At 41.5% G+C, this 12,638-nt stretch overlaps 1 protein-coding gene across 5 annotated transcripts in view; it reads right to left on the bottom strand.

The window, feature by feature from the left end:
- DNAH6 (dynein axonemal heavy chain 6) overlaps window positions 1–12,638 on the bottom strand; it is a 203,099-nt gene continuing 190,461 nt past the window's right edge. For 4 of the 5 annotated variants that reach the window (XM_065549807.1, XM_065549809.1, XM_065549810.1 and 1 more), the window contains 7 exons: window positions 11,901–12,030; window positions 7,820–7,947; window positions 6,188–6,373; window positions 4,567–4,639; window positions 2,510–2,661; window positions 1,879–2,101; window positions 1–288 (listed from right to left, as the gene is read on the bottom strand). In XM_065549807.1, coding sequence (XP_065405879.1) covers window positions 185–288; window positions 1,879–2,101; window positions 2,510–2,661; window positions 4,567–4,639; window positions 6,188–6,373; window positions 7,820–7,947; window positions 11,901–12,030 — 996 coding nt within the window. In that variant the 3' untranslated portion in view covers window positions 1–184. Of the gene's footprint in view, window positions 289–1,878; window positions 2,102–2,509; window positions 2,662–4,566; window positions 4,640–6,187; window positions 6,374–7,819; window positions 7,948–11,900; window positions 12,031–12,638 lie in introns of those variants that run through there. The other variant, XM_065549812.1, reaches the window with a different exon arrangement.

The following is a 12,638-nucleotide window of genomic DNA, read 5'->3' as shown; positions in this document are numbered from 1 at the left end:
TGAATATCAGGCAACATTTTATTTTATAAAATCTAATACAAATGAAAAACTAAATTATAGATTAGTAGTCAGTATTATTATACTGTCAGGAGTCGAGGGTTGTGATAATGGTAAAACCATTCTGCTGGTCTACATCGTGAATGTGATTTACACATACTCCTGCTGGATTGTAACGGCACCCTGCTTACTCATTCAGCTGGCAGAGCAAGGCCGATCCTTTCGATATCCAGTAGTCACTTGGTCTTTTGGAGGGTAATAAGACTGTTACCACAAAATTGGTAGAATGACCTAGTTAAAAAAGCAAAGAGAAAAACTGTTACCATTTGCCTAAGCAATGCAAATCGGTATGTCAACGCCACATTATGGCGGAGAATTTAACCCTCACCACCAGCACATTCAGAACCAAGGTTGCTACAACATCCCATGCCTACTGCATTACAATACATCTCTCATCAGCTATCAGTGGGCAGTGTCACATACTATCAGGCAAAGTATTATATAATTTCACAAGCAAACTGATTACTTTCAAAATTGCTAAATGCCAACAGGGTACTTACCTATAATATCATTTACAAAACCTAAGCACTTAAAAACAAATAAATGAATAGTCAAGGGCATCAGAAATCTTACTCTATCCATGTAATAAGCAAGTACACTGGGCCAGATTCTGATATCCTTACTCACGCTGAGTAGCACCTACTCCACAAGTGGTCCCACTGATTTCAGGTAAGGTGCTATTCAATGTAAGCATATCAGAATCTGTCCCATTTGTTTTCTCCAATATAAAGAAATGTCGATTTCATCAAAGCACAACAACCTCAACATGGCTTGCTGTGGTTTTTAAGTATTATTTTTGTTATCTTAATTGCAATATCTACATACATTTGGAGGAATTTACTCCATTAATTTTATCAGGACTTCAGTAGTCTCCATTCAAAATGTGAGAGTTTTGCCTTTCACAAACAGATATGGTTATGAGGAGTACTTGTGGCACCTTAGAGACTAACAAATTTATTTGGTCATATTTACAGAAATCACTATATTTGCTATTGCGAATACCTAGGGATTTTTTTGAAAATACGAAGGCAATTTTATTTAGGAAACTCACAGTTTTTTAAGAGTGACCATTGTAATAAAATCAGACTGAACATGGAAGACACAAACAATAAGAAGGAAAATCAGGCAATGTTCTAAGGGGAAACTGTGAAAGAGCTGCATATGCACGTCAGTGGTTGTGGTTTCCAGAAGGCACACTTATTTCACGTGACCTCTGTAACTCCTGATATTACTAAATTCTTTTAGCTGACTAGTCAGCTTCTGAATCTCGCATCTGAAGCGGAAACCTAGCAGTGTGGAGCTAATAAAATCTACTTGTATTTGGAGAAAGTTATTTTTTTGCGGAGTTATACTATTGCATTAATAACTCCAGATTGCAACGGCTTTATCAAAAAGCTAAGTATTATTTATTTAGAACAAAAGCATTTCAGAGAAAACAGAGATGAAAACAACAAACAGACCACATGCTTGCTTGTCTTTCTCTAAGGCTTAACCTGAGAGCATTCCCTCGGAGCCAGGAAAGCCTCAATTGCTCTCAGCCATTCCCACTGGACCCGTGTCTCTCTTCCTTCTCAGTCTTCTTAGATTATTACACAGCAAGTAAATAACATACGGAAAGGTGGAATTGTTTGGACAAAGAGGCCACAGGCCAAATTTGAGCTCTTATTGCAAACTTAGGAAAATTCCTTTTTAAATGGCTTATGGGCATGACTTTCATTTAAAAGTTTAGACAAAGTTAATGCCTGAGTACTCCCCATTCAGAATCTCCACATTATACCCTTCTGATCTGGATAAGAACTATGACTTTAAAGAAACGGTTACCTGTGGTGGAGAGTGTCCCAGCTCTGGCTCCAGTTTTATAAAGTGGTGATTGATACAAAGATGGATTTGGTTCATAATTTCGATGGGGCTCAAAATGCACCACTGGCAACATTGGATTCATTTGCCTAGGTAAGGCATCTTCTATAACCATCTCTTCATCATCCCAACGACTGGCATCCATGAACATACCATGTACCAATACACCATCTTCTGGAGAGGGTAACTGAAATAAACAGCAGGTGACAAGAATGCAAAATCTCCTAAATTTATGAACAAACAAAAATGAACTGAATGATCAAAGTTGAATGACACGTTCACATCACCATAAGAAGTTCTAGCTTCCTGGGGGAAGAGGAGAGGACATGTACTTAGAAAACTCTACCAATACAGCTGCCTGAAAATTATCTAATTTTCAAATTTTGGATGAAATTTTTTTTACACAAATTCTCAACATTTTTCAACCTACTCTAAGGAAAACAGAACATAAAGTCCTGATGCTCAAAGTTTTGTGTGTTATTGAACAGTAGTTTTAATCTCAGTTTATGCAGAGTCAATGTCAATTTTTGCTCAAAAGAGATGATATGAAGGATTTTTATTTTTACTTCAGTATTGATAATAAACTCCAAAATACCTGCATATCCATAGGTAATTCTTGTCCAAATTGGCACACTTTTAATGCTTCTGTAACTTGTGCTTGATCTCGATAAACAGGGATGACATTATAGCTGAAACTAAGCTCATCTATTGGTAAGTTATATTTCCGAGCATGATTTTGAAGAGTGCCTGGCAGATTGAAAAAAAGTATTTTTTAAATAAAATTGGGAGAGGGGTCAGCTGGAGTGTGCAGTCAAGAAAGTTCACTTGACCAACTGTAAATGGGAACAAGACATTTCACCCATGCAACAGAGCTGCCTGCATGTTTATCACTGAGAATAAAAATGCTAAAAGCTACCATCTTGCTATCCATTAGAGATGGCTGGGAATTTTCCATCAAAATCACTATTTGGTGGAAAATGCAGTTTCTGCAAAACTGAAATTTTCTATAGGAATATTTTCATTTTGCTGAAACTTTTCAAATTTCTATTTGGAAAATCTAAACAAATGATGTCATTTTGGGTCAATTCAGCCTGAATCTAAATATTTTTGGTTTGTTGAATTGACCTGAAACGTTTTGAGTCAGTTCAAGATTAAACTGCATTTCCCTATCATGCCACATCACCTCATGAGGTTGTAGCTTTGGGTGCCTGATGCCCCCCCGTTCTCTCTGATGGGCCAGGTTCCTTAGCCAGACTACATCTCCCATGAGGTAACGTGAACTGTCCTCCAACCAAACTGTGTGGTACAGCATGGGAATCACATGACTGTGGTGCATCACGGAAGCTGTAGTCTGGCCAGGAAGCCCAGCCTACAGGGGAAAAAGAGGATACTAAGCACTATAGGGAAATGTGACAGCATAAGGAGATATAGTTTAATGTTGAACTGACCCAAGGCCAAATGTTTTGAGCATGCAAGAAATCCAAATGAAACATTTGCATTTGGGAGTACTGGAATGTTTTGCCATAGCTGCATAGAAATGTTTTGGAACATCTCGTTCTGTGACAATGATATTTTAACTTTTCATCCTGGTTTGTGATGAAAACAAATGTTCAAACATCTGAATTTCCCATGGGATGGAAATTCCAATTTTCACTCGGCCTTACTCTGCATCCGAACTGGAAAACTGCAAGCTAACAGAACACTCCTTTAGCTGTGACTAGTGCATGAAAAATGTTGGAAACATACAAACTTGCACACAGACACATGGAACCCTATATCTTAGTGACAGACAAGTGGGAGTTTTATAATCTAAGTATTGCAATTATTAACTCTACTCTGCAATCAAGGAAGCAGAGCTCTCAGTAATAACTATTTATAGTGTGTAACAACGATCTGGATGCTTTCTTTGCCTACTTGAAAACAGTCTGCCTAAAACAAATCAAACTGTGTTCATTTACATGTACTTTCTTTCTTTACTTGTATTCCAATGAAATACTATACTAGTCTTTCAGCTTTCTGGGATTCGGCTGGAGACAGGGCTATGAGACCTCTCTCTTTCAGGGGAGGAAAAGAATCAGGTTGAGTGATGCTGTCTTCAATCTTTGGTTTCTGCTTCAGAGAGGGGAGAATTAGCAAAGGCTTTCCTCCTATACGTACTGTTCTTGCAGGGCTAAGGCTTGGAAAGACCATCCCCTCCAGCTTCTCTGTATAGGTGTAAAAGCGAAAGGACAGAGCCAGAAAGGGCTGCACACTCTTCCGCTTCTATTTCTCATACAAAGGCTCCACTTGCTTTTAGTGAGAGTTATTGGGCTGTAGGAAATTATCTCTATTTCTCTTCTTCTTTGGTGGGGTGGGGCAAAACAGGACACTCTGCATGTCTCACTAGGGAGGATGTACCACAAGGACTGGCAATCCTGATTACAGCTCAGCAGATGGCAGCCCAAAAGAGCTATTGTTTGCTCAAAACCCAGGCCATTTTTCAGCTATGTGCAAAGAAGAAAGCCCCGAAAGTCCTGGAAAACACATGCAGGGCTTCGGAGCACCCCGGACTTGGCAACTTTGTGTCCTGGCACATTTTGTTTTGTAGAGCAGGCAACAGGAAAGACAAGCTTTTACGCATGTACATTACTTTTATTGACTTTTTTTTTTTACCTGTCAGGAATCCTTGTGGAAAAAAGAAACCAGAGATCCAGAACGACTTCGGTTGACCCCTTCTGAGCCAGGACTAAAACCAGAACATTTTAGTGGATGTTATTTATGAAGCTTCACATTTCCTGCACATTCTCATTACATTAAGGGCCAAATTCAACTTGCTGTAAGTTGGCACAACCTCATTGACTTCAACTGCACCCACATACAGCACAGTTGAGTTTGGTCCCAAGATCAGAACCCCATTCCACAAGATTCAAACCAGGTACGGTTAATTTTATACTTCATTATGGTACAGAAAAAAAGATCTTATGTAACAGACATGTCCATTTTACTTTACACTTATAAAGTATGCATGCTACAGCTGGCTCCTACAGTGGTTATCATTAAAATCTTGTCAAACTGCCTTAAGAAATAAATAATGTATCATAGTATTTGTACTGTTTCTTAGATATTCCCTGTGGCAAACAGAGAGAAATACAGGGAACACTGCAAACACTGAGTTAACCACATCTGTTTATCTAGGGCAAAATGGAAGGTTTTAACAGTGACCAATGTAACTCCATAACAGGTTGCCCCAAGTCCCCTGATCCTAACACCCCTTGACTTTGCAGTTGAATCAGAGATAATCCTAAGCCACAAAATTTGGATCCAGATCTCAAAGCTCCCAAAGTGGTAATTACAGAATGCCAGGCTGCCATACAGAACACGGCCAATAGGCATGTTACATCCTACTTGGCATAGGCACGCTACAAGGAGCCTGGTGAAAACTGAAGTGGAAAAAGTGATATTTCTACATTAACGGCAGGGAGGAGCACATCTCAAAAGGAAAAACTCCAGAGGTTAGGTCTGCGAAGCAACCACAATCTCAACCGCTCGTCCAATTCCTAGCCAAACCTTTTGAAGATCCATCATGTAATCCTCCCGCGGCCCACTGATCACCTCTGAAGAGACTTTGAAAATGGGACTTTGAAGGTGGAAGGAGTTATGGGAAGGGAAAGCTAAGGGCTGTGAGGGAGCCTACAGGCAATGGCAGTGCCTGCAGTACCAGTGAGTCCATGCCGGTACTAGTAACAGCAACAAGCTTATGGTGGAGATCGGGAAACCGTTAATAAATATCAGTACATGTCTTACTGAAGGGGAAGGAGAAAGGAAAACCTACCACGACTGGCATGGCTACCAGTCCCAGATGGGGCATGATCTCACCCACCCTGGCACACAGGAAAATGCTGAGATAGCTGAGTTGTGGGGAGTGCAATTAGCTCCTTTTTAAGAGAGTAGCAAGAGCAGCTCCCCAGTGCGCCCCTCCCAGTGCCCCGATGGCATTATGCCTTTCCTATGAAGCACAATGGCATTTGTGACTGAAGGCAGATTGAAACCATGTCTCCAGAAATGGATAAGGCCAGTATTTGGATCTGGGTTACCTCTTTCCCCTTTATCCAGGATTTCCGAGAGCGTTATATGTTGTACAGTTTTGATTTTAAAATTCTGGGGAGAGGATTAGGTGGGAAGTTTGGGTACGGTGGTTTTGGGCCAAGCTTCTCTTTCAAGCTTCTGGAATGACCAAATTCAGTCCTTGAGCAAGGACCTAGCACACCACCTCATCATAAGGCAACTTACTTACATCTACAAAGGTTGTCCTTAGTACAAGGTCTTTTACCCATCCTCCTAATGGCTTCAGAGAAGGGTATGCTGCATTGGCCCAGAGTGTGGGAACTTGGTTGTTAAGAAAACTGTTGTATACTTTCTCCATCTCTTCCGACATCACCACAAAACCAGCAATAGCTTTGTTGAGGGTTTCTAAAGAGCTCTGAAAAATAAAAATGTTATAATGTACCAAACCATAAATACCTTTACTGAAGCTGCATTTTTTTGCAATGGCTGTTATGGAAATTGTGGATCCCATGAACTTCATCTAAAATAACATTCATGGCTTTTAAATGCAGATGTGTGGACATGCTAATAAACATTTGAACCAATTTCACAGAACACTGAGAACTGCCAAGTTAAAATCTGGGAAGCTAAGTGCCTGATCATGACCACCTCCTGCAGAGCCATGACCATTCTCACGTCCCAGTCAGAGTTGGCCAATGAGAGAACAAGACATCTCCTCAGTGGATATAGTAGCCTGTCACAAGGCCCCTGTAGGTGGGTCTCAGACTCTGTGTTTTCTCTGGGATTAGGGAAAAAGTCACTGAGTTTACAGAACTGTCAGAGGCAGGAAAGCAGTGCAGAAGAAGATACAGTATCTCTCTCCTCTACCCACCTTCCTGGACTCTGGCTGCCGAGGAATAGAAGCAACAGGTACTAGAGATGGTTATTTTAACTGGCTGGAATGTGTTTAAATAATTTTAGATAGGTTTTACTGCAAAAATAAAGGATATTTTGATCAAATTAACGTATACAGTGACTTTTGGCACTGTGCGCCTCCCTCCCCATATAATCGGATTGTGGATTTTCATATGATTTACGGTCACAAACCACTAGCCTGAACCTTTTATTTTCCTTGTACTCCGGTCAAACGTTTTTCCACTCAACATTAGTACTGTTTAAAGAATACTCTCTTCTACAACATTTTGACAGCAAGAGTAAGCATAATCCCTTGCACCCATAACAATCTGTGCGGCCCTTCTTAGGTAAGGAGTTTAAATAATTTCTCTAGATGCTAATGATGAAATCCACCTAGCAAAACTACCAAGTGGACAAGTATGCAATGGTTGCAAACATTTAAACAGGTGATCCCACACTATAACAGAACCAGCTATTTAGGGCTAGATTATTTGTTATCTACACCTTGGTCCCTCCTCTTTGCTGCCTGTGGCACATAACAGCCTAGTCTCCTGTGGGCTGACATACTTTGGTCTCATTTCAGTTGTTGGTGGCCTGTGATATGTAGGAGGTTAGCCATGATGAGCTAGTGGTCCCTTCTGGCCTTAAACACTATGAGTCTATACACAGCTCCGTCTAGTCACTTTCACTAGGGAGGACGGGAGTAATTTACTACTCCCATTTAAGGAGTGTAGCATACTCGTCCCCTGGCAGCCAGCCAGCTCTGCCTACTCCCTCACCTGCCGTGGGAGGAACATCTCAGTAAGAGCCCCTGCAGGAGTTGTGATTGTGGGTAACCGTTAGATGCACTGCACCACGAAGGGGGGCCCTTACACCCCGACAGAGCACAGGGCAGAGGTACAATCTAGCTATAGAGCTTCCAGTAACACTGCCACCCAATGTAAAATGATTCAATTGAGTGTCATACTCTTAACAAGTCGAGCAGATTGTTGAACCGATCCACTTCTTGTCCAAGTACAGTAGTTAAAGAGTCCACACGTCCTTTGTCATCCTTGACAAAAAGGCTTTCTGAAGCAGTGTCTATATCCAGTTTTCCTGCAATAGAAGCCCTTGTTTATCACTCAGAAAGATCTGGTGTCACTACTGCGAGGGAAGGAGGAGAGGAACAATGTTATCCCTCAATCGAAAACTGCCAGTTTCTTTCCTGATGAGCTGTCTCCAAGTTCACCTCTGCTGGGGAGCTCCTCAGGGACTGGCGGGAAATAACCCCCCTGCTTGCTCCCATCCAAGTTTTGGGAGTAGCTTTGCTACAGCAGTCTTGGGTCTGGAGTCGCCTCCCCCATGCCCACCTTCCCTCACACAGGGAGAATGAGTGATGGATAAGGTTACGGTTATGGCACGGAGGTCATGGAAGACACAGAATCTGTGACTTCAGCCCTGGCAGCTCGGAGCAGTAGGGTACCTCCGCTGCCAATGGCAGGGGGACCCCGGCAGCTCCCCGCCCACCGCCGCGGGGCAGGGGAACCCCGGCAGCTCCCTGCCCTCTGCAGCAGTGCAGGGGGACTCCGGCAGCTCCCTGCTACTGATGTGGAAGGGCAGGGGGAACCCCGCAGCTCCCCTGTCACCACGGTGGGACAGGAGGACCCCCGCTGCTCCCTGCCACCACAGAAGGGCAGGGGGAATCCCGCAGCAGCCGGCTGCCATGAGGGGCAGAGGGACCTCCGCAGCTCCCCACTGCGGTGGTGGCAGGGGGATTCCCACAGCGCTCCCTGCTGCTGGTGAGGGGGAAGGGGGACCCTGGAACTCTGAGCCTCCGCAGGTGGTGGGGGCCCCAGAGCTCCCACCTACCCCGCAGCTGCCCAGTCCCATCCATTTTATCATAGATATTTTTAGTAGAAGTCAGGCACGGGTCACAGGCTTCCGTTAATTTTTCTTTATTGCCCGTGACCTGTCCATGACTTTTACTGAAAAAAATTATCCATGACAAAATCTTAGCCTTAGCGATGGATCATTGAGTGGTGCACCACCAGTCCCAATCCCCTTCTGAACCCCTGCTGGGTAGCGATGTGCAGGGAAGCCTGGGTAGAGCGAAGGTCTGTGCCCCACCGGCACCCAAAATCTTCCCTGGGGCAGAAAGGCAGCAGGACCACTCGTGAGCTAGTGGCCTCACAGGAGGGGCAGGGTTTGTCCTTAACAATATACATGTTTGGACAAGAAAGCCCAGAGACTCAGCTGGTACAAATCAGCTGAACTGAAGTCAACGGAGCAGTGCCAATTTACCCCAGTTGAAGATCTGGCCTCTTGTTATTAGATTAAATTTGATTCTTCTCATGGTGCTGCTGTTTAACATGCAGCACTGCGAGCATGAAAACAGTTCACCAAATACAGAGTCTACAAACAACATTTTCCCTTGAAAATAAAATGTACATATTACTGAGAAAGATTTCCAAAATACATGTTTGAAAATCAAGACATTCCACCTCTCTCCAAAGAGAAACCATTAAACCATTTGACATTAAAAACATATTGAAACACGTTCTTCTTAAAATGGGAACAAATTAAATATCTTCACAATGATTACGGAGCAGAGAATTTCAGTGATATTTCGCTATCTGGGGCAAGAATTTAGGAAAAAAACACCACATGTAGATAATTGCACCTGACGTGTTTGCGTATTACCGGCACAATGGTGCATAATTTTAAAAAAATGTAATTATTGTACATGGATTTAACAGTTACAACTGTTTAGAAAATCTTATGTTCTGACAAACTAATTGGTATGACAGGATATCATAGCAACAAGCTTCATCCTTTGTTCCCCAAGGGAATCTTCATTGTTTTCTGGTGAACAGCTTTAACGACACGTTCCCCCAGCTCTTAGGTGCATTAGGAAGGATCTCTTAACACTGCATTTATATGCAATAGCTAAATCTCACAACATAATTTATGCCCTAACACTGCAATCAGAACCACATGGATGGACCCTCCTGCCTGCCTGGAACCCCACTGAAGTCAATGGGGTTCTGTGTATGCATAAGGGCCTGCCAGCATGGAATCCCACTGACTTGCGCAGGAGTTTCTGTGAGGGTAAATGATGACTCCCTGTGCAGGTTTGATTGCAGGACTGAGGCTTTAGTTGCACATCTTAAAACTTCCTGTCCCCATGTGCAGAGGCTCCCCTTTGTTCGCAGAGAGTTAGCACCAGTTAAGCTTGTCCCTCTTCTTGAATAGGTACTGGAGGGAAGATATTTAAGAGTGGCTGCTTAGAAGATGGAAAAGGGAGAATGCCTTTGGGAAGGCAAGTCTCCACAGCCAGGCCATACAGCACTGGGTTTAGCCCAAAGCTGAGAATATTTTCTATTTCTGTTCTCGTTTTATAGGCTGCCCTGTCACACTCATGAATAAACATAAAGGAAGAGATTTTTTTGACTAAGAAAAATCAGGAAAACACGTACGCGTGTGCCTTACTTTAAAGCACATACTTAAATTCCATTGACTTTTACAGGATTTAAGCACCTGAATCACCACCCTTCTCTGGGGATGTCTTCCCCGCTGTGTCTATATGCCACACACAACTAGTAGGATATGCCATACAGGATCAGACCACTGGTCTATCTAGTCAAATATCCTGTCTCCAATAATGGCCGGTATCAGATGCTTTACAGGAAGGCATAAACCATTACCATTGTGCAATAACATTATAGTTATGACCCCACACAGCTGTTGATTGTTTTACATTCTGAAGCATAAAAGTTATCATCTCTATAAATGTATAGTCTAGCCAGTGTAAATCTGGATATTTTGATTATCCATGCAAAATGTTTTAAATTCTAGTATGTTTTCTGTCTCAGTAACACTTTGGGGCACGATTTTCAAAGGCACAAATGATTGTTACGTGCCTAACCGTGCCTTGTCCCTATGAAAATCTCCCCCTATAGCAAGTGCTATAGGTTAATTATGAATTGTTGTTTTTTTCCCCTTTTATCATTTAAAGTACAGTATATTTTTGATCCATTTTAACAAGTTCTATTTACATGTAGTTACGTGTATGTTTATTGTGTTAGTGTGGAGATACATTCACATCTGATACCACCATATACCTCCTGTCATAAACATACAGCTAAGGGTAGCATAAAATCCCTCTTTACCCTGTAAAGGGTTAATTCCTCTTTTACCTGTAAAGGGTTAAGAAGCTCAGATAACCTGGTTGGCACCTGACCAAAAGGACCAATAAGGGAAGAAGATACTTTCAAATCTATGGGGGAAGGTTTTTGTTTGTGTCTTTGTTTTGTTCTCTCGGAGTCAGCAAAGGAGCCAGGGCAGGGTAAATACATCTCCCTATACTAAGCATCTAGTATTGCAGAAATAGTAAGTAATAGCAAAGAAATGCGTTAGATTATCTTTTGTTTTAGCTTGTGAATTTTCCCTGTGTTAAGAGGGAGGTTTGTCCCTGTTTTTGTAACTTTAAAGTTTTGTCTAGAGGGGAAATCCTCTGTGTTTGGAATCTTTTTGTTACCCTGTAAAGTTATCTTCCATCCTGATTTTGCAGAGGTGATTCTTTTATCTTTTTTTTAAATAAACTTCTTTTAAGAACCTAATTGTTTTTCAGTATCCTACAGACCCAGGGGCTTTGATCTGTGCTCACTTTGTAACCAATTGGTTAGGATATTATTCTCAAGCCTCCCCAGGAAAGGAGGTGAAGAGGTTTGGGGGGATATTTTGGGGGAGGTAGAGCTCCAAGTGGCCCTCCCTGAATGTTTGTTTAAATTACTTGGTGGTGGCAGCGATCAAGGACAAGGTGGAACTTGTGCCTTGGGAAAGTTTTAACTTAAGCTGGTAAAAATTAAGCTTAGGGGGTCTTTCATGCGGGCCCCCACATCTGTACCCCAGAGTTCAGAGTGGGGAAGGAACCCTGACACCTCCGGTGATAACAGTTTTCCTATATATGCAAAAGGTTCTTCAACAAACAAACAAACATATTTTTCCCAAATACCATTATATATATATGCAGTAATATTGGCAAAAACCCATTAAAAACACTATCCTACCAGACAGTTTTGTCAAGATAGTGCTAGCAAGCTCTTGAACAATTTCATCATTGCTTTTTCCTGATCCTTGTGCAGTTGATCTTGGCTGAACCTCAAGTATTGTCGTGATTAAAGTGCTAGTCTCTTTACGCTGCAAAGAGAAAAACAGAAAAGCAGTGAACCTTTAAAAATTTGCCATCACAAGTTATTACTTAAATATATTAATCTCTCTCTCTTTTTTAGGTGTTTATATTCAGAACCAATTTCTTCCAAGGAAAATTTTATAATTTGTTCACGATATTTTCATTCTTGAATTTACTTGAAAATGTAATTGAAATCTGTAAATAGGACTTTGCTCTGTTTTTAGGTGGCTTTTTTGACCAGCTATTGTTACCATAAGAAATAAGTCACCATGATCACTGAGTGTGTTATTTTGAGTCATATATATATCTTATATATATATGAAAAAAAGCTGGAAAACATGGGAATAGTTTTTTCTCAACCTCCATCTCTTATAAAATGCATCCATTCCACTGCACTGAATTCCAGACCTTGATGCTGCTTGAATTCAGTATAAACATTTAAAATTAGATAAAAAAGATTTGTTTTTATTTTCCCCATTGACCTATCTAAAAGTAACAATTTTTACTGCTTTCTGCAGAAAGAAGTGTGAAATGCATTTTTTCTCAGTACGTTTCTAACTTAGTTAATTAAACTTACTGCAGTATATACTGAATGAGACTCTAAAATTAAGGGAGT

The sequence above is a fragment of the Chrysemys picta genome, chromosome 6 (assembly GCF_011386835.1).
Source record: "Chrysemys picta bellii isolate R12L10 chromosome 6, ASM1138683v2, whole genome shotgun sequence".
NCBI classification, from domain to species: domain Eukaryota; kingdom Metazoa; phylum Chordata; order Testudines; family Emydidae; genus Chrysemys; species Chrysemys picta.
This window is presented reverse-complemented; position numbering and strand designations above follow the sequence as displayed.